This window comes from Schistocerca nitens, chromosome 2 (genome assembly GCF_023898315.1).
Source record: "Schistocerca nitens isolate TAMUIC-IGC-003100 chromosome 2, iqSchNite1.1, whole genome shotgun sequence".
Lineage (NCBI taxonomy): Eukaryota > Metazoa > Arthropoda > Insecta > Orthoptera > Acrididae > Schistocerca > Schistocerca nitens.
In genome coordinates, this window is record NC_064615.1 from 31,130,348 (window position 1) to 31,151,952 (window position 21,605).

The 21,605-nt window shown below is 45.2% G+C and overlaps 1 protein-coding gene across 1 annotated transcript; it reads left to right on the plus strand.

Annotated features, from left to right (window-relative positions):
* Positions 1–6,169: 6,169 nt before the first annotated feature.
* On the plus strand, positions 6,170–20,408 carry LOC126234231 (uncharacterized). Its single transcript, XM_049942919.1, has 3 exons — positions 6,170–6,542; positions 11,412–11,888; positions 20,350–20,408. Exons 1-3 carry the CDS (start codon positions 6,170–6,172, stop codon positions 20,406–20,408), a joined length of 909 nt encoding a protein of 302 aa, XP_049798876.1.
* The last annotated feature ends 1,197 nt before the right edge of the window (positions 20,409–21,605 follow it).

Below are 21,605 nucleotides of genomic sequence, written 5' to 3' on the forward strand. Positions count from 1 at the left end.
CTCGAATGAGAATTACTAGAGAGAAAATCTTTTCGCGAAAGATTAGTGAGAAAATTTAGAGAACGAACATCTGCAGCTGACTGAAGAATGATTCTACTGCCGTTAGCATACATTTTGTGGAAGGACCATGAAGGCAAGATAAGAACAATTAGGGTTTGTACAGAGGAACTTTTTTGCGAGTGGCATGGGAAAATAAATTAGTAGTAATGGTACGTATTACCCTCCGCCATATGCCATGTGGTGAATTGCAAAGAAAGTATGTAGACACTACACTATGCTTGCCTGATCTCTCTGATGTGTGATGTGGGGTCCGCTTTAGATAGGACTGATGGAGGGCATCGACATGGTTCAGAGGAGGGCTGCATGGTTTGTGCCATCGCGAAACGGCGGAGCGAGTGCCGTGGGTATGATAGGCGAACTGGGGCGACAATGATTAAAACAAGGCAGGGTCTACTCATGAAATTTCAGTCACGTACTTTCTCCTCGGAGTATGAAAACATTTTGTTGGTGCCCACTGGAAAATTTAACTGTTCATTTTTGCTGCGTGCTGTTCAAGAGCAGAACGTTAGAGAATAGCTTGAAGGTGGTACGATGAACCCTCAGCCAGGCATATAGTTACGAATCTCAGAGTAATCATGTACATATAGATATAGCTGTAGTTGTCTATATTATTTACTCTCCTGCAAAAGAATCATGCCCATAGTGCCACTGTTTAGAAAGCCAAGTTCCCTATTGTGAACAGTTGAGAATCTTAATGGTAGATATAAGTAATGGGACACAGCCAGTTGTAGCTCAGGCAGTGGAAAGATAGGTAACCTGCAAGACAAAGTTCAAAGTCACTTCACCCTTTTCGTCTTCCTCCTTCCTCACATCTCTGGGCCAACTGAGTCAGTTAAAAAGGGAAGCAAATTCAAAAGTAGTTTCCTACTGACAAGGAAAGCTGGCACTATTTGAATGGTTGCCAGATTTTTCCAGTTCTAATTTATTAGTACACTTGATTACCTTTCACGCCTCCTCTGTAATTTTTGACCCAAGATGGACGAGAAAGTTGGCGCAGCCTGCACGGTTCCCAGATACATCCAAGATGGCTACTATATTCCATGTAATTCCAAGGAATGTTATCCTATTGGTTGCGAATCGTGGCACTGCCCGCATTTGGTTGGAGAATGAGCACAGTTTGCATGTTTGTCAGATGTATCTCTAAGACATTTACAGCCGCACCCCCTCTATGATTTATGACCCGAAAATGGCTGCCATAGATATGCCCCTCCAAAATAGTTGTTCCAATTTATTTTGTGAAGTGAAGCATATTCCCTCCCAGTGCACTCGTGTACACCCATATCTTCATTGCTGCAGCCTATGACACAGTATGGCTGCCAGGTGTTTTTTTAGATAGTGTTACCTTAATTATCTTAATTAGTATAAATCATGAGCAACTATGAAGTCACTATCCAAAATGGCTGACCATGGTGTGTCCAGCACTACAAAACATACCATGTTTAAAATCATGGGAGCCCTCTCATGCGACCAACATACACTCCTGGAAATGGAAAAAAGAACACATTGACACCGGTGTGTCAGACCCACCATACTTGCTCCGGACACTGCGAGAGGGCTGTACAAGCAATGATCACACGCACGGCACAGCGGACACACCAGGAACCGCGGTGTTGGCCGTCGAATGGCGCTAGCTGCGCAGCATTTGTGCACCGCCGCCGTCAGTGTCAGCCAGTTTGCCGTGGCATACGGAGCTCCATCGCAGTCTTTAACACTGGTAGCATGCCGCGACAGCGTGGACGTGAACCGTATGTGCAGTTGACGGACTTTGAGCGAGGGCGTATAGTGGGCATGCGGGAGGCCGGGTGGACGTACCGCTGAATTGCTCAACACGTGGGGCGTGAGGTCTCCACAGTACATCGATGTTGTCACCAGTGGTCGGCGGAAGGTGCACGTGCCCGTCGACCTGGGACCGGACCGCAGCGACGCACGGATGCACGCCAAGACCATAGGATCCTACGCAGTGCCCTAGGGGACCGCACCGCCACTTCCCAGCAAATTAGGGACACTGTTGCTCCTGCGGTATCGGCGAGGACCATTCGCAACCGTCTCCATGAAGCTGGGCTACGGTCCCGCACACCGTTACGCCGTCTTCCGTTCACGCCCCAACATCGTGCAGCCCGCCTCCAGTGGTGTCGCGACAGGCGTGAATGGAGGGACGAATGGAGACGTGTCGTCTTCAGCGATGAGAGTCGCTTCTGCCTTGGTGCCAATGATGGTCGTATGCGTGTTTGGCGCCGTGCAGGTGAGCGCCACAATCAGGACTGCATACGACCGAGGCACACAGGGCCAACACCCGGCATCATGGTGTGGGGAGCGATCTCCTACACTGGCCGTACACCACTGGTGATCGTCGAGGGGACACTGAATAGTGCACGGTACATCCAAACCGTCATCGAACCCATCGTTCTACCATTCCTAGACCGGCAAGGGAACTTGCTGTTCCAACAGGACAATGCACGTCCGCATGTATCCCGTGCCACCCAACGTGCTCTAGAAGGTGTAAGTCAACTACCCTGGCCAGCAAGATCTCCGGATCTGTCCCCCATTGAGCATGTTTGGAACTGGATGAAGCGTCGTCTCACGCGGTCTGCACGTCCAGCACGAACGCTGGTCCAACTGAGGCGCCAGGTGGAAATGGCATGGCAAGCCGTTCCACAGGACTACATCCAGCATCTCTACTATCGTCTCCATGGGAGAATAGCAGCCTGCATTGCTGCGAAAGGTGGATATACACTGTACTAGTGCCGACATTGTGCATGCTCTGTTGCCTGTGTCTATGTGCCTGTGGTTCTGTCAGTGTGATCATGTGATGTATCTGACCCCAGGAATGTGTCAATAAAGTTTCCCCTTCCTGGGACAATGAATTCACGGTGTTCTTATTTCAATTTCCAGGAGTGTTGTTCACTTGGCGTAAGTCTGAAACTGTGTAACTCACTGGTGCAACTGGTACTATTAGCACATACTTGCCACTGCCGTGTATATGTAGGATAAGATAGGAAATGGAAGAGGTCAGCACTTGCAATTTTTTTTTGTTTAAACATCACCACTCTCGTTAGTCTATTTGAAAAAAACACACCACACGCTGCGCAGTATCCTGCTGCTCCTGCCTTTTGAACGCCTCAGTTTCACCTGGCATCTCTGTGGGTGGCGCCAGCGAGGTGTCCCACGATGCTTTGTACGATATCATGCTGCTGTGTGCTGGGAAGCCACAGTTCTTTGCCAGACCAGAGCCACTGGTGGAAATCAAACCTCTCTCCAGCCACAATGGGTGATGGAAGCAGGGTTGGAGTGCGAGAACAGGGCCCAGAGAGTCGTTGAAATATTATCACCCACAGATGTAATTGTGCAACCTAAACCCAGCAAAGTAGGGAAGGCAGAAGGGTGGAAGGAGTATATAGAGGGTTTATACAGGAGCGATGTACTTGAGGACAATATTATGGAAATGGAAGAGGATGTAGATGAAGACGTAATGGGAGATAAGATACTGCGTGAAGAGTTTGACAGAGCACTGAAAGACCTGAGTCGAAACAAGGCCCCGGGAGTAGACAACATTCCATTAGAACTACTGATGGCCTTGGGAGAGCCAGTCATGACAAAACTTTACCATCTGGTGAGCACGATGTATGAGACAGGCGAAATAGACTTCAAGAAGAATATAATAATTCCAATCCCAAAGAAAGCAGGTGTTGACAGATGTGAGAATTACCGAACTATCAGTTTAATAAGTCACAGCTGCAAAATACTAACGCGAATTCTTTACAGACGAATGGAAAAACTGGTAGAAGCCGACCTCGGGGAAGATCAGTTTGGATTCCGTAGAAATGTTGGAACACGTGAGGCAATACTGACCTTACGACTTATCTTAGAAGAAAGATTAAGAAACGGCAAACCTACGTTTCTAGCATTTGTAGACTTAGAGAAAGCTTTTGACAATGTTAACTGGAATACTCTCTTTCAAATTCTGAAGATGGCAGGGGTAAAATACATGGAGCGAAAGGCTATTTACAATTTGTACAGAAACCAGATGGCAGTTATAAGAGTTGAGGGACATGAAAGGGAAGCAGTTGTTGGGAAAGGAGTGAGACAGGGTTGTAGCCTCTCCCCGATGTTATTCAATCTCTATATTGAGCAAGCAGTAAAGGAAACAAAAGAAAAATTCGGAGTAGGTATTAAAATTCATGGAGAAGAAGTAAAAACTTTGAGGTTCGCCGATGACATTGTAATTCTGTCAAAGACAGCAAACGACTTGGAAGAGCAGTTGAACGGAATGGACAGTGTCTTCAAAGGAGGATATAAGATGAACATCAACAAAAGCAAAACGAGGATAATGGAATGTAGTCAGATTGAGTCGAGTCATGCTGAGGGAATCAGATTAGGAAATGAGACACTTAAACTAGTAAAGGAGTTTTGCTATTTAGGGAGTAAAATAACTGATGATGGTCGAAGTAGAGAGGATATAAAATGTAGACTGGCAATGGCAAGGAAAGCGTTTCTGAAGAAGAGAAATTTGTTAACATCGAGTATAGATTCAAGTGTCAGGAAGTCGTTTCTGAAAGTATTTGTATGGAGTGTAGCCATGTATGGAAGTGAAACATGGACGATAACTAGTTTGGACAAGAAGAGAATAGAAGCTTTCGAAATGTGGTGCTACAGAAGAATGCTGAAGATAAGGTGGGTAGATCACGTAACTAATGAGGAGGTATTGAATAGGATTGGGGAGAAGAGACGTTTGTGGCACAACTTGACTAGAAGAAGGGCGGTTGGTAGGACATGTTTTGAGGCATCAAGGGATCACAAATTTAGCATTGGAGGGCACCGTGGAGGGTAAAAATCGTAGGGGGAGACCAAGAGATGAAGACACTAAGCAGATTCAGAATGATGTAGGTTGCAGTAGGTACTGGGAGATGAAGAAGCTTGCACAGGATAGAGTAGCATGGAGAGCTGCATCAAATCAGTCTCAGGACTGAAGACCACAACAACAACAACAAGCCCAGTCGCCACTCACCTTTTTTGTGCTACAGGCAGCCAGAGTGAATTAACACAACTACTTCTAAAAACGATGTATAATGCCTAATAAATTCGATATTCAATTATAAAATTTATTGAGGCAGACCGCGTTCGTGAAGACTACTTAATTTTGCGAAGCCATGTGAGGTGAGTATTCGGAACCTGTTACCAAAGAACATGGTGCACGTCACAACCATCACCAGCCTGTTGAAATGCACACTGTATTGTAGAAAAGAAAATCATGGCTCACAGCAGAAAAACAGTTATTTTATAAGCAAATCCATTACCACTGATCTATAACACGATAGAGCATAGAGATAGATAACACGATAGAGCAATAACAGGCCTACATCACTAATGTCGCTTTGCAATAGGGTTTTAGAACATATATTGTATTCGAACATTATGAAGTACCTCGAAGGAAACGATTTATTGACATGTAGTCAGCACGGATTCAGAAAATATCGTTCTCGTGAAACACGACTAGCCCTTTATACTCATGAAGTAATAAGTGCTATCGACCGGGGATGTCAAATTGATTCCATATTTTTAGATTTCCAGAAGGCCTTCGACACCGTTCCTCACAAGTGTCTTCTAATCAAACTGCGTGCCTACGGAGTATCGCCTCAGTTGTGCGACTGGATTCGTGATTTCCTGTCAGAAAGGTCACAATTCGTAGTAATAGACCGAAAGTCATCGATAAAACAGAAGTAATATCCGGCGTTCCCCATAGAAGTGTTATAGGCCCTCTGTTGTTCCTGATCAATATTAACGACATAGCAAGACAATCTGAGTGGCCGTCTTAGATGGTTTGCAGATGATGCTGTCATTTACCGTCTTGTAAAGTCATCAGATGATCAAAACGACTTGCAAAATGATTTAGATAAGATATCTGTATGGTGCGAAAAGTGGCAGTTGACCGTGAATAAAGAAAAGTGCGAAGTTATTCACATGAGTACTAAAAGAAATCAGCTAAATTTCGGTTACACGATAAGTCACACAAATCTGAGGGCCGTAAATTCAACTAAATACTTAGGGATTACAATTACAAATTGTTATATCCTGGCCAGTAATGCTACCACGCCGATAGCCCGTCCCGTTGATGCCTCCCGCGCAGCTTCATCCGGGAGCGCCCCAGGTGGTTGCTCCGGCGCCTGCGGTCCCTCTTCAGTCGCCACCGCCTTCGGAGCTGATGGACGTCGACCCCTCAGCCGGGCCGCCTTCCCAAGCGGTGGCTGTGCAGCCTGTCCTGCAGCTGCTTCCCTTGGGCACCCCCAAGGAGTCTGACACCGCAGCGCCTTGTCCGGCGCCCACTCGGCAGACGTCGACGCAGCGTCAGGAGACGCTGCCTCTCTTCGTGGGTCCCGACGCCCCGTCGCGTCCAGTACCAGAAGCTGCGCCCGTGGTCACAGGCGTGCACCCTGACCTCGGTTTTCAGTCGGTGTTTCCCGAGGCCCCGCGCAGCCAATGCTGGGGTGCGGACCGGGGACTGCCACCGACAACAGTCTCCGCCCCGGTCTCATCTGCTACGCCTGCGGCCAGACCCCTCCCCCGCCGTCGACGCTCGCCACGTCATTATTCAACGACGGTGCGGCGATTTGGGGGGGGAGGAGTGTTATATCCTAGCCAGTAATGCCACCCGAGCCCGCTGCCAAAAGGTTGGCAGCATCAAAGTCCGGACGCCGTCCGCATAAGCAGCGCCAGCGAGACAGGAAATCGCAGCAAGTCTGCGCGCGCCACCGCTGGCTTCTGGCTTCTTAAGCGCTGGAGTCGCGAGCGCTAGGACAGTTCTGTACTCGCCGCTCAGTTGTATACTCGCCACCGAATGGTGTACTTGCTAGTCAGTTGTGTGTTCATCGCAGCAGAGTTGTTGTTTGTCGTCAGCCGACGCTGACCTAGCCGCTCCGACTTTAACTAGACAGATCTCTGTAGACACGGAGTTCACTACTGTGTTTCTGTATCTTCGTTAATAAAGATAAGTACCGACTTTTATTTAATCAGAGTGTTTGGGTTTTCATCTTTCTGTTCACTGTTCCAGCGGACCGGTCGGCCCGCTATTAAAAGTGTGGCGGTGACTTCGTAAGCCGTTCCTACAGCGAATTGTTTGTCGCTACGAACGTCGCCACAAAACTGGCGACGAGGGCTTCCGAACTCGTGTGTAGGGCTGGTTCAACTTATTTCTGGTTATACTAATTATAGCGATCAAATTTTGGGGGCTGGTTTAATTTGTGTTCACTATGTCTGCCGAATCACAACAGTTGATCTTGTTACAGAGTCAGCAAATACAAAGTCTGGTGGAAGCAATCGCCAAACAAGCGGCTAATCCTCCAACACAAAAGGAACAAGCACAGGCAGCACCGCCTTTCCGTGCTTTTGATGCATCAAGAGAAGAATGGCGAGAATATTTCGCGCAGTTGCAGGCGCACATGACAGTCTACTAAATCACGGGTACTGAGCGGCAGCTCTATTTAATTTCCACTACAGGCGTGGACGTCTATCGACTACTTTGTAAGTTGTTCCCGGAATCCAAGCCAGAAGCTTTAGACTATGACGTTGTTGTTAACAAGCTTGCTGAGTATTTCGAGTCGCGAGTTCATGTGGCAGCAGCCAGATTCAAGTTCTTCAGATTAAAGAAACTGCCACATCAATCTAATAAACAGTGGTTAACAGATTTACGGGGCCTCACCCGTCAGTGCCGATTTAATTGTGTGTGTGGAGCTTCCTACAGTGATGTCATGTTACGAGACGCTATTACTCAAAACATTGCAGATTCTCGTATTCGTGCTGCTATCTTAAAGTTGCCTGACCCGTCATTAGAGACTGTGATGAACATTATTGAAGCCCAAGATACTTTTGACTATGCTGAGTGTGAGTTAGATCAGCCATGTATTTCTCAAATTCCCTGTGCTAAGCAAGTTATGTCACGCCCGCGGCCCCACCGGCAGAGTCAGACTGTAAACACTAGCCGGCCGCGTCATGTTAAACACATTCGTCAGCCGCGTGTGCAAAATGATAGAGTTAAGTCTTGCCGTTGCTCATCCTCGTGAACGTTGCCCGTTAAGAAACGCGGTTTGTCACTTTTGTCAAAGGAAAGGACACATCCAGACTGTTTGTTTGCGTAAACGCAAGAACAATTCTAGTGCTGCCCAGCCCATGGATATTCATGTTCTTCAAAGCCAGCCCGCCCAGAAGGTCGCGTTTAAAGACTCTTCCACGGTTCGTGTGGGTAACAAACTTGTTCGCAATAAGCCACCCACCCAGCCCTCTGCTATGCGACCCGAGCGTAATTCAAACGCTGTAAAACGTAATGTACAGACTGCAAGTGAAGCGGGAGTTGTTGTTCCACCCGCCCAACCCACGAGTTGTAAGCAGCGAACACGCGCTAAACGTGCTGATTTTGTGTCTTCCGCCTCCGCTGCACCGATCCAGAGACAGTGTAATAAACTATTTGTGAAGCTACGCATCCAGGATAAGACCTTCAATTTTCAATTAGACACTGGTGCGTCTGTGACTCTCATAAATAGTGCTACGTATGCGGCTATCGGCCGCCCTAAACTTTCAGCGGCAAAACATTCTTTGGCTACTTATAGTGGAGAACAAATTCCTGTGTTAGGTGTATGTAGCGTGCCAGCCACATTCCGTGGCAATACAAAAACAGTTTCATTCACAGTGCTCCGCGCTACAGACAGTGTAAACATTTTCAGATTAGACTGTTTTGACTTGTTTGGCCTGTCTATCCAAGACAATGTGTTGCAAATTAATTCTGTTGTTGTTCCTCAAGACAGCATAACCGATTTGTGTAAACAATACAGTGACATATTTAAAGACGAACTAGGTTGTGCTGCGAACTTTGCCGCTCATATTACGTTAAAAGATAATGCTCAGCCTCGATTTTTTCGTGCTCGTCCAGTGCCTCACGCCCTTCGGGCACCTGTAGCAGATGAACTTCGTCGTTGGCAAAACAACGGTGTTATTCAACCCGTTTCAGCGAGCCAGTGGGCTTCTCCCTTAGTTATTATAAAGAAACCGTCTGGCAAGTTACGTTTGTGTGCTGATTTTAAGTCGACAGTTAATCCTCAGACTGTCATTGATTCTTTTCCTTTGCCTAGACCGGACGAGCTGATGGATAAGTTAGGGGAAGCTCGTTTCTTTTCCAAAATTGATCTCCGTGAAGCATATTTGCAATTGCCCCTCGACGAGCAATCACAACAGTATTTTGTCATAAACACGTCGTTGGGGTTGTTCCGTTTTCTGCGTTTGCCTTTTGGTTGTGCGTCAGCTCCAGCTGTTTTTCAGCGTTTTTTGTCACAACTTCTGGCTAATGTGCCATCGTGTTGCAACTATTTAGACGATATTGTTGTGTCCGGTCGGACGCCTGCTGAACATTTCCGTAATTTGGAGTGTTTGTTTACAGTGTTGTCTCAGGCAGGCCTACGTTGCAACATCGATAAATGTTCATTTTTCCTTACGGAGATGGAGTATCTGGGACATGTTATTAATGCTCAAGGCATTCATCCCTCCCAGTCACATTTAGCAGCTATTCGTGATTTGCCCGCCCCTCGCAATCTGCATGAATTGCAAGCAGTTCTTGGCAAATTGACATATTATATTAGGTTTATACCTAATGCATCACAGATTGCTGCACCGTTGCATCGTCTCCGCCGTAAGAATGTTCCGTTTGTATGGTCAGCTGATTGCCAGTCAGCCTTTCAGCAGCTTAAAGAGGCTTTATTGAATGATCGTTGTCTGGTCCATTACGACCCTAACAAGCCTCTGGTGTTAGCTTGTGATGCCTCTTCTTTCGGCCTCGGTGCTGTGTTGTCTCACCGAGTCGGTAACACCGAACGTCCTATTGCGTTCGCATCTAAATTGCTAAACAAAGCTCAGTGTAATTATAGCCAATTGGACAAGGAAGCGTTGGCTATTGTGTTCGGTGTCACCAAATTCCATCACTACCTCTATGGTAGACCATTCTATTTAGTAACAGATCACAAGCCCCTGACGTCACTGTTTCATCCGTCTAAACCAGTTCCTCAGCGGACAGCTCAGAGACTACAAAGTTGGGCTCTTTTGTTATCACAATACCAGTATGAGATACTGTATCGCCCTACAGCTCAGCATGCAAACGCTGACGCGCTTTCTAGATTGCCGATTGCTGCGGATGATGTCTTCGATTCCTCTGACGACTCTTACCATCAGATTGACGCCGATGAGCATCAATCCCTCCGGGATTTTCCGATTGATTATCGTCAGGTGGCACGTGAGACAGCTACGGATCCTCATCTGAGTTTACTATTACGTTTTGTTCAACGTGGTTGGCCGTCCAAGGCAAAGGACATATCGGATCCTGTGGTTCGTCGCTATTATCCGCAACGTCATCTGTTGTCTGTTTCGCACGGAGTTTTGCTGTTACGCACCGAGAATGACCAGCTTCGTGTAGTGGTTCCCCAAGTGCTCCAATCCAAGGTCCTCGACTTGTTGCATCAAGGTCATTGGGGAGTGGTCCGCACCAAGCAGCTTGCCCGCCGTCATTGTACATGGATCGGCATTGATAAGCAGATTACGCAGATGTCTACAGATTGTTCGACGTGTGCGGAACACCAAGCTGCTCCGCCTCAACGCTATTTTGAGTGGGCACGCCCTGCCGGTCCCTGGCAGCGAGTACATATTGATTTCGCTGGTCCATATTGGCATTCTCGTTGGCTCATCGTGATAGATGCATTTAGTAATTTTCCGTTTGTTGTGCCCATGCAGTCTACAACGTCTGCACAAACTATACAGGCGTTGACTTCAATATTTTGTATTGAGGGTCTTCCAGAAGTTTTAGTGTCTGACAATGGTCCACAATTTACCTCTGCTGAATTTGAAAGTTTTTGTTCTGCCAATGGCATTCGCCATGTTCTTACTCCGCCGTTCCACCCTCAATCGAATGGTGCAGCGGAACGTTTTGTACGCACATTCAAGGATCATATGGACCGCCTTCGTGCTACGCACTCTCGTCAGCAGGCCCTCATCACGTTCCTGTCGTCGTACCGGACCACGCCACGCGACGGCCCTTCGCCTGCGGAGCTTCTCCACGGCCGTCGTCATCGCACCCTACTACGGTTGTTGCACCCCCCGGATCGTCCCGCCACTTCTGAGCATCGCACGCGTTTTCAGCGCAACGACACCGTTTTTTTTCAGGGTCTATCACGGTCGCCGTCGTTGGAAACGTGGTACCGTGATAAGTGTCCAGGGTCGCGGTTTTTATACTGTTCAAGGTGCTACTGGGGTGCACAGGAGGCATCAGAACCAGTTGCGCCGCGCTGGCCGCCCGGATTCTGCCGCTCGTTCGTTGTCCACAGATTTGGTCCGCGGCGGGTTCCAGCCGCGCCTTCCGACTTCGCTGCCGCCCCCAGGGCAGCAGCAGCAGCTGTCGCCGCTACCACGCCGACAGCCCGTCCCGTTGATGCCTCCCGCGCAGCTTCATCCGGGAGCGCCCCAGGTGGTTGCTCCGGCGCCTGCGGTCCCTCTTCAGTCGCCACCGCCTTCGGAGCTGCTGGACGTCGACCCCTCAGCCGGGCCGCCTTCCCAAGCGGTGGCTGTGCAGCCTGTCCTGCAGCCGCTTCCCTTGGGCACCCCCAAGGAGTCTGACACCGCAGCGCCTTGTCCGGCGCCCACTCGGCAGCCGTCGACGCAGCGTCAGGAGACGCTGCCTCTCTTCGTGGGTCCCGACGCCCCGTCGCGTCCAGTACCAGAAGCTGCGCCCGTGGTCACAGGCGTGCACCCTGACCTCGGTTTTCAGTCGGTGTTTCCCGAGGCCCCGCGCAGCCAATGCTGGGGTGCGGACCGGGGACTGCCACCGATAACAGTCTCCGCCCCGGTCTCTTCTGCTACGCCTGCGGCCAGACCCCTCCCCCGCCGTCGACGCTCGCCACGTCATTATTCAACGACGGTGCGGCGATTTGGGGGGGGAGGAGTGTTATATCCTAGCCAGTAATGCCACCCGAGCCCGCTGCCAAAAGGTTGGCAGCATCGAAGTCCGGACGCCGTCCGCATAAGCAGCGCCAGCGAGACAGGAAATCGCAGCAAGTCTGCGCGCGCCACCGCTGGCTTCTGGCTTCTTAAGCGCTGGAGTCGCGAGCGCTAGGACAGTTCTGTACTCGCCGCTCAGTTGTATACTCGCCACCGAATGGTGTACTTGCTAGTCAGTTGTGTGTTCATCGCAGCAGAGTTGTTGTTTGTCGTCAGCCGACGCTGACCTAGCCGCTCCGACTTTAACTAGACAGATCTCTGTAGACACGGAGTTCACTACTGTGTTTCTGTATCTTCGTTAATAAAGATAAGTACCGACTTTTATTTAATCAGAGTGTTTGGGTTTTCATCTTTCTGTTCACTGTTCCAGCGGACCGGTCGGCCCGCTATTAAAAGTGTGGCGGTGACTTCGTAAGCCGTTCCTACAGCGAATTGTTTGTCGCTACGAACGCCGCCACAAAACAAATAACCTAAACTGGAACGATCACATAGATAATATTGTGGGTAGAGCAAACCAAAGACTGCGATTCATTGGCAGAACACGTACAAGGTGCATCAGGTCTACTAAAGAGACTTCTTACACTACGCTTGTCCGCCCTATTCTGGAGTACTGCTGTGTGGTGTGGGATCCACATCAGGTGGGACTGACGGATGACATCGAAAAAGTCAAAGAAGGGCAGCTCGTTTTGTATTATAGCGAAATAGGGGGGATAGTGTCACAGACATGATACGTGAATTGGAGTAGCAGCCATTAAAACAAAGGCGTTTTTCGTTGCGACGGGACCTTCATGAAATTTCAATCACTAGTTTTCTCCTCCGATTGCGAAAACATTCTGTTGGCACCCACCTACATAGGGAGAAATGATCATCACGATGAAATAAGAGAAATCGGGGCTCGTACCGAAAAATTTAAGTGCTCGTTTTTCCCGCGTGCCGTTCGAGAGTGGAACGGTAGAGAGACAGCATGAAGGTGGTTGATTAAACCCTCTGCCAGGCACTTTATTGTGAATAGCAGAGTAATCACGCATATGAGATGTAGAATAACATGCAGAGTGACAGCCAGCTGATCAACAAAATAATATGCTGTGTGTTAATAAACTCCTGTTTCGCGTAAGTGCACTAAAATATTCTATGACTCTTGCCGTCCCTGTATTATCTTGAAACGGTGGAGGGAGTGTCTTGGAAATGTTACGTGGGATAACAGTCTTGTCCCACCTAGACACGCACACCCACATTGGGCCGTGCAGCGTAACAGCCTAAACCTCTAGCTGTCTCTGTATTATCATGTTATAATAAACGGAGTGTGAGGGATATGTTGCGTAAATTGAGATGACAATCTTTTCCCACGTAGACATATACACCCGCACTGTGGTGTTAAGCAAACAAGAATAAGAGCTTCAGAACTCCCATCTGCGAATGAAATTGGAAGACGTATGTAGCCGTATGGGTCGGTTCCATCTGCTGCATCAACCAGTCTTGTAAAAAGTGTGCCCGCAACTACGGCTCCCACACTACACGAAAAATATTACTCCGTTGTGCTAGAGGAATGCGATGTGACAGTTCTGAGAGGCAATAGTTGCGGCAGTCCATGTGATTCTCTGCAGACCGCTATTCGATTTTCAGCCGAGACACGTTTGATGGTACGATACTATATCAATTGTTAAATACGTTTACTTCTTTAACATACTGTTGGTTACTTTTCATTGTCCACGTGGCTGTATGATGGCATACTCCAGCACAATATTTTCTGTTACAAGTGTCCAAACCAAGATTGTACTGCCAAAAAATTACTAATTGTGTAGAACTGTGAAATAGATGATAGAAAGCAACAGCGGATTGATGGGCTATCAAATCGTAAACAGTGTTCTAATTTATGTAATCGATTTCCACTTAAATAATTAAAACTACAAGCAGACAGAACACGCAGCCTGTTGAGGAGCAGGGTATCAACCTGCACCTCCACACTCTTGTGTACAAGATATGATTGTTCATCCCTAAGGAACCCAGCCTTGTAGCTGTCACAAGCATGACAACAGATCATCTGCTGACTTGCCAGAAAAACGAGGTATCCAAACTGATGGCAGCTGTGTGTAACAAATAAGTCACCAAAATGGATGAGTCCTTTATCCTTCCTCATAGAAACTTACTGCCTATGCAGCTTTTTGTTGTCCGTTGTATAATTGTTATGTGTATATTTACCATGCAATACCTCCCACTGCAGCCTCGAGACTGTGGAATAACATCTGTAGGAAAAAACAGTAGCAGTTTATAGTAACCCTTTGCGGTATTTGTTTCACCAAAGACATCAGTTTACACCGCAATTGTAGCACATTTTAGTTAGCGGACAGTTGGTTTTTGTGCCAACTTTAAGCTACCTTATATATGGGTTTATCTTTACAAAATCTCGCTGCATGACCCAAAAAAGAGGTTGCCAAGACGTCTGATAAACAAAAATGACATAAAGCAATCGTGAAAAGACGAAATGGGTCTAAATTCAAAAATGGTGGGAAAATCCGAGATATTTTATTTGTTCTGAGGGAGAATTCAAAATTCAGCTTTCCCACTTAGGCTTGTCTATTCCAGGTTTAGAATGGCAGGAAACTGAAAAACTCTATAGGATGGGTACAGCTGCATCTTTATTTTAAATAAATACCACGCCATCTCCACTGTACCGCATTATGCAGCTACTACCACCACTGGCCACTACAATAGCAGTTTATCGTACTTTTCTTAGGCCCTGTGGAATAATGATATACACAATGTACAGTCCATCACATGTCAATACAATATAACCAGCCCTTTTTAAGCACGCCTTTAAGGATATAGAGATTTATAAACAAATTTTCTTTGCAACCCTGTGTCCCTCACTTTCCTGCAAGTACTCCAAGGGTGTGATCACTTTCCATTAATATTTACAGTAAATGCAGATATCTTGTTTTCAGATTTTTTTCACATACTGTGTTTAAAGCAATTTGTAAACTTCGCTTACCCATTGGTAATGGTCTGTTCTTGTTTGAGTGGTAGTTTATAGTTTTCCTTCATGGCAAAGTTTGCCACATTAACTGCACTTAATGTAACAATTTCTTTTACAAAGACTGACCTAAGTCTCTTTAAAACAGTGCCTCATTTTCTTAAGACCTCTGGAATAACAGTATTTGTGGGAGAATTAGCAGTTTATGGTACTTCTTCTTTAATACCTGTGGAATAACATTATTTTTAGGAACTCACTTAAATCAAACGAACATTTTCTCTGCACTACACTTTCCTTTAGGAATTAAATTAAATGCTAATATCCTGTATTCACAATCATATCCAGTTTCATCAATATTTCGTGTGTTTAATTATATATCCATTAAATAATAACGATTTCATACGAGAAGATGCGTTTTCTCATTCGCCACCCTACCAGCTGAGGCACTGAACAGGATTCCGATTCCCCCACCCAGTCAGAGTATCAACCAACTATTTGCAGGCTAACTTCTTCCAAATGTTTCTCCAGGAAAACTAACATCAACACAATGCTAGCTGTCAAAGCCATCCCTTATATATACTGAAACACAATGATTGCAGTGGAGGTGTTGTGTGTTTCCGAGTTAGCGTATCATAGATTAGTGTGCTGACTTAAGCTATCTTACATGCAGCTTTATGTTTACTGATTTCTCACAAAATCTCGTTAACATGGTGATGTGACGAAGTTGGTATTAATTTAGATTCTCATATGTTGACAACAGAGAATAACAATCAACTGCTGCTATCAAAGTTTCATATTACTCCAAAGATGTACATAATATATGGAAATGAAATTTGATGAACTGTCTTGTTCAATTTAAACCCCATGGACCTTATCCCGTACTTGACACTGGAGGATCTGCATCCATGCTACACCCCAAACTTGATTCTGGTGAGTCCATCTGCAGTCTCTACCCTGGACCTGATGACGGTGGATCTCCCCAGTCGTCATCCCTGACGTAATGGACCAACCTCAAGTGACCATATCAGATCTATCTCAGTTGGATTCTCCTCTGAACACTATCCCAGATGTAGTGTGGTTGGACCTGGATGAGAAGCATAGGCAGCTAGTTACTATAGGGGAGGACAGGGGTCTCATCCAATTTGGTCACTCCATTAGATTGAGCTACCATCATGTTGGTTACCTAATTTTTTGACAACTCAGTGGAGGTTTTGTTGTCACTTATAGATAACCTAGTGGCAGTTGCAAGGCTGGATTCATGGAAGGGCGAGGAGTCACAGCGGACCATCAAGTTGAATTTGACAGAGGCAAACAAAAGCATTTCTTAGGTATCACGATGGGTTATAGAGCACGTTTGTATTGGGGCAGCTAATGGAGGGTCTCATACTGCACCATAAGAAAGAGATAGCTCAAGATTCATTTGGATATAGCTTCATGAGGTACAGCAAGGGCAGGAAAACGTTCTGTCGATAGAATAACGAAAATTGTGAAGATGCATGCATACATAAAGGTAGAACGATTAAGCAGAAGCAGTTTTTCTCCTGGAGGCGGGGATTGAGGCATTGGAAGCTTCCTCTGGGGGCTTACAGTTGCTCCTGGAAGCAGGTAAATGTAATATACTGCGCATTAGTAGGCTAAAAAAATCCATTACTGTGAATTTAAACTGTTGGTGATCAATCATTAACAGTGACAGTTGTAAAATACCCCAAAGTAGCCATCCAGAGAGACCTAAATTGGAAAGAGTACATACAAACTTTATGGGAAAGCCCAGCTGCTAATGTTAGCAGACTAGCCTACAATTCGTTTTTGCGAGTCCAAAGAAACAGGCGCAGTGGCTACTACAGCCGTTATGAAATAGAGGAAATGTATTCGCAGTTGGAAACACGGACAACCTCCAACTATATGACTGAATGATGACATTGAAAATTTGCACCAAACCGGGACTGGAGCCCAGATTTCCCACTTGTTGCTAGAGGTCATTTTAACCATTTTGGCTATCCGTGCACGAAGTACAGTCCGATCCAAACTTTCATACGTCGTCCATGCGTCATTAACCAGCACTCGCACACTTATGGAATTCCCGCTCATGGGTGACATTTAATCGAGCCTCATTAGACGGGTATCAGCGGATAAATACGATACTGCTGTGCCTGTGTTTGTGAGGAGTACGATGTATCATTTGGACATGGAAGCAGGCTAAACTCGATTTTTTGCGATATACAATTTAATTCAGTGGAGTCTTGTGTCAATTGGGAACAACAATTGCAACCGCAACAATGTTGCAAAGTACGTCGATCATGAAGGTGTTGCCAACTGAACTGCAAACACACACATTAAAGATAAGTTCCAATGATAACGTGCCGCTAGGTACAGATACCGAAGCGCCAGAAGAAGTTTGTGTATGGTAGAACAATAGCAAAGTTAGATAAAATGCATCGTTTTGTGCATAGAAGAGTGGCCCACATTAGCAATGTAGATGGAGAGTTCTTGGTTTCTGTGAGCCTGGATAGTTATGGCATGGATGAGGTTAAGTCTGCCAAAGGCCTTAATTAATGTCACCCTAGGTGTTATGGATGTAGAGGACATTGATAGGCCGTGTGATGACCAGAGCCACAAGCAAATCATTAGTGCATCTGCTTAACGTGAAAAAGTGAATAACTTGCAGAATAGTGATTTAAGAACGATGTAAGCTTTGTTGCTACGATTTCTATACTTGTTCAATAGAAATTGTCCATTACCAGCAACACCTGTTACACACCACATACCCACAGATAGCAATGCATCAGTTAATAGGAAGCTACCAAATACCATATACCAAAGTGCCTGCAGCCACTGATGGAGGAATTCATTGGTCTACAACTGACAGAAGGAATAACAAAACATAGTGACAATCCATGGAGTGCTAACGACGCCACTGTTCTGAGAAAGTTATCGGATGATACTAGGAAATACGGGTTTCATTGCAATTACTAATAATCGAACACAAAAACCGTGACTGACACATATCCTACCCCCAGTATTACTGAGACATTGGAAAACCTAGGTCACAGCAAATATTTTTCAACGATGGGTCTAAGAAGCTGATATCACCAGTAGAAGTACTTCCAGAATACAGTGCAAAAACTGCCTTCACAACACCATCAAGTTACGTATCGCAGAACGCCATTTGGTCTCAAAAACGCACCAGCTACATTTCAGAGGGTGTTAGATGGCGTACTTCAGGGATTAAAAAAGAAGCAATGTTTGGTACATATACATGGATGATATCATTGTATTTTCAAAGGACGTGGTATATCACGTAAAATGTTTGGGAAGGCTATGAACAGCATATCTGACGCTCAGTTTGGATAAATGCTATTTTGCACAGATGAAGTTAACTACCTTGAGCATGTTATTAATAGTGAAGGTGTGAAAACACTTCCCCAATTAAAATCGGTAGTCTGTGACTTCATAGTACTGTAAACAATCAAGCAACTTCACTTATTTGTGGGTTTATGCAACTACTACAGAAAAGTTGCCAAGGATTTTACGAAAATTGCCAAACTGTTAAACCAGTTATTAAGAACAGGAATAAAATTTGAATGGATGAGGGAATGCCAAACGGCATTTGCGGGGTTGAAAAAAATTTTGATATCAGATTCCATACTGATATTTCCAAGTTTCGAAAAAGATGTGAAGCTCTCAAGGGATGCTGACAGTAGTACTATAGGCTGCATTCTCAGTCAAAGATCTAGATGGTAAAGAATATCCAGTGACATCAGCGTCTAGAAAACTCAGTAAGGCAGAATGATATTACCCCACAACAGAAAAGGAGAGGTTAGCAGATATCTATGAAATTACTTACGTCTGCTAAAATGGTTGTTGGGATTAAAGGATCCTTGTAGGATACCGACAAGGGCCCTCAAACTGGGTGAATTTGACTATGAGGTAATCTGCAAACCGGGAAAGAAGCATACAAATGTGGATATGATAAGCAGAAAAATCGGAGTGTGGCAACCAATAAATAAGAGTGTGGCTCAATTGCAGGAGGCACAAGCATTCAGACTATAGCGGCCAGTTATGAAGCTTGATGACCTACTCTGCAGATTGACAAAGTGTGGACCTCATACGGTGGTTCTGGTAGTGTTTGGGAATGACGTTTTGCAACAAGCGCATAACCACATATTAGCAGATTATAACGGTTGCAAAACTATGGAGGGAACAATAGCAAAAAATACTAGTGGAAAGTAGAAGACGTGGTGTGGAATAGAATGCAAAGAACCGTACATCTTGTGCGCAGAAGGCTGACTTCAGCTATCAGAAAATCCTATGCAATGTTGGCCAGAAACAAACAAACTATCTGAAATGTCTGGACTGTATATTTTCAGAGCGTTTAATGGAACCCCTGCAGGAAAGAAGTACATTTGAACAATGACAAATAATTTTTGGCAATATACTGAAATTGTGGCAATACCAAACCAATGAGTTAACACAGTAGCATAAACCGTAGTGAATAACTCGATCCTTAAATTCGGAATGCCATATACAATCATATCAGGCCGGGGTACATATTTCATATCGGATCTAATGAAACAGTTGTGTCATTTGCTTAGTATTCCGACGTTGTGAATCAACCCTACTCATCCATAAGCAAATGGACGTACAATAATAGTTTGTGAAATGTTAAGCAACTATGTCAAAAGCCAACACAGCGATTGGGACACATATCTAGCATTCGTAATTCCAGTGTATAAACCTGTTATCCACATCAGTACCAACATTTCGCCACACGAGATGGTTTGCGGCAGAAAGATACCATTTCCTTTTGACTTGATTAAACTCATGCTTGGAGCTGATAGTGAGGGTAAAAGAATTCACAAAACGTTTACAAGAGGTTTGGCAAAGAGAGAAACGAGCCCAACACTAGAGCCTTAAATGTGATAAACATATGGGACAACCTGTAAGAAAACTACCACAATACAGAGTTTGTCAGTGGGTACTGTTAACAAACCCACATATACCTAAAGATGAAACCAAGAAGTTTTTAACAAGGTATCACAGTCCATCCCAAGCCACTGAAATGATTTTGTAAGTAATAGTTAAACTGCACTTACTGACAAGAACATCTCTTGTGCGTGTGACTAAGGTTAAACCGTTCAGAGGAGCTGTCGATGAATTAGCCACAACAGTGTCGAAGATAGCATCTAAAAAAGTTGGAAAATGGATTCCTAACGATGGGCAAGAGATACGCAAAATGCCTTAAGCTCTCAGGTCACGATATAAGTAGCTATGATCACATTTTTTCATATTGTTTATAGAGTTGGCTCTACATTCTTCAAGTATTGCTGTCAACTTGTTGATGGATCATATACTATAGCCAAAATCTTCCAGTGTCTCCAGGCCTTTTACAAAGGTACACCCTCCTCTCTTGATTCTGGAACACAGTATTCGCCACTACCATTTGAAATTTATTCCAGAACTCAATCAGTCTTTCTCCTCTCTCATTTCCACAGCCAAGCCCATGTTCTTCCACAACCCTTTCTTTTATTCCTTCCGCTACAATCGCGTTCGAATACCCTACAATTATTAGACTTTAATCAATCTTTACCTGCTGAAATATCCTTTGAACATCCTCATATACTTTCTCCATCTCTTCAATGGCTGCTTGTGACGTAGGCCTGTACACCTGAACTATCGTTGTTGACCTTGGTTTCCTGTCGAATCTGATGAGAAAGCCCTATCTCTGAACAGTAGCTCTCTCTCTCTGGCCTACTTTCCTTGCGTGCATAGTTAGTGTGATGTTTCGCATTTAAGGAAGCCACAGCACGAATATCTGAAACTTTGCACTGAAAATTAGGGATCGCTATGATTTTGAGTTCGGTACATATAGCACTATAAGTTGTTGTGTATGATATTTAGCTAACATACAGAATTTTTCTTTAGAATTGGGAGGAATCTTGTAAAAATGAATTTAATGTGGCGCACTCAGATTCGATCACGCACAGCAGCGATAAAACCGGGACGAAGGATGTGAAAGAGATTTAGGCAAATGACAGCACGCAAAGAGGAGAGAATTTTTCCATATCGTGAATATGCGAAACTTCGTTACATACGACATTATTTAAATCAATAAAACAATGTAATTTTTAATTAACTGGTGAAACGGGTTTCCTGTGGGTTTTACAAGAATATAAGGGAAGCAATTACTCGTTTATTTTTATACCGAGAAGGATTTGTTTATAAACTAGTAACCCGTCTTGCGCTCAACTGCTAGTTTAATAGTGCACTATTTCAGGATTCTGTCCTAATTTTATCTACATTAGAGAGTTATTGAGATGAATCCTTGTAAACTCTGCTGTGTTTTCGGCGAAATAAGCAGATTTTAACGTGGCAACGAGAGAAATGTATGTGTTCCTGAAAATCCGCCATTGATGGCACTTTTCTGAAAGTAAGAAAAAGAAGTTAATAACGCAGTAGAAAACAGATTGCTGCTCTGTTGTATTTCCAGCGAAATACTGTAACGCAGAGTGTTTTAATAATGAACAGCTGGTATGAAGCATGGCAAAGCGTTTTC

What these genes read in the sequence shown, in the direction of transcription:
- LOC126234231 (XM_049942919.1), top strand. Translation starts at nt 6,170, where the DNA reads ATGCCTCCCGCGCAGCTTCATCCGGGAGCGCCCCAGGTGGTTGCTCCG. An exon ending in CCCGCGCAGCCAATGCTGGG is followed by an intron (nt 6,543 to 11,411) that starts GTGCGGACCGGG and finishes CGTTGTCCACAG; the next exon opens with ATTTGGTCCGCGGCGGGTTC. An exon ending in CCCGCGCAGCCAATGCTGGG is followed by an intron (nt 11,889 to 20,349) that starts GTGCGGACCGGG and finishes TATTGTTTATAG; the next exon opens with AGTTGGCTCTACATTCTTCA.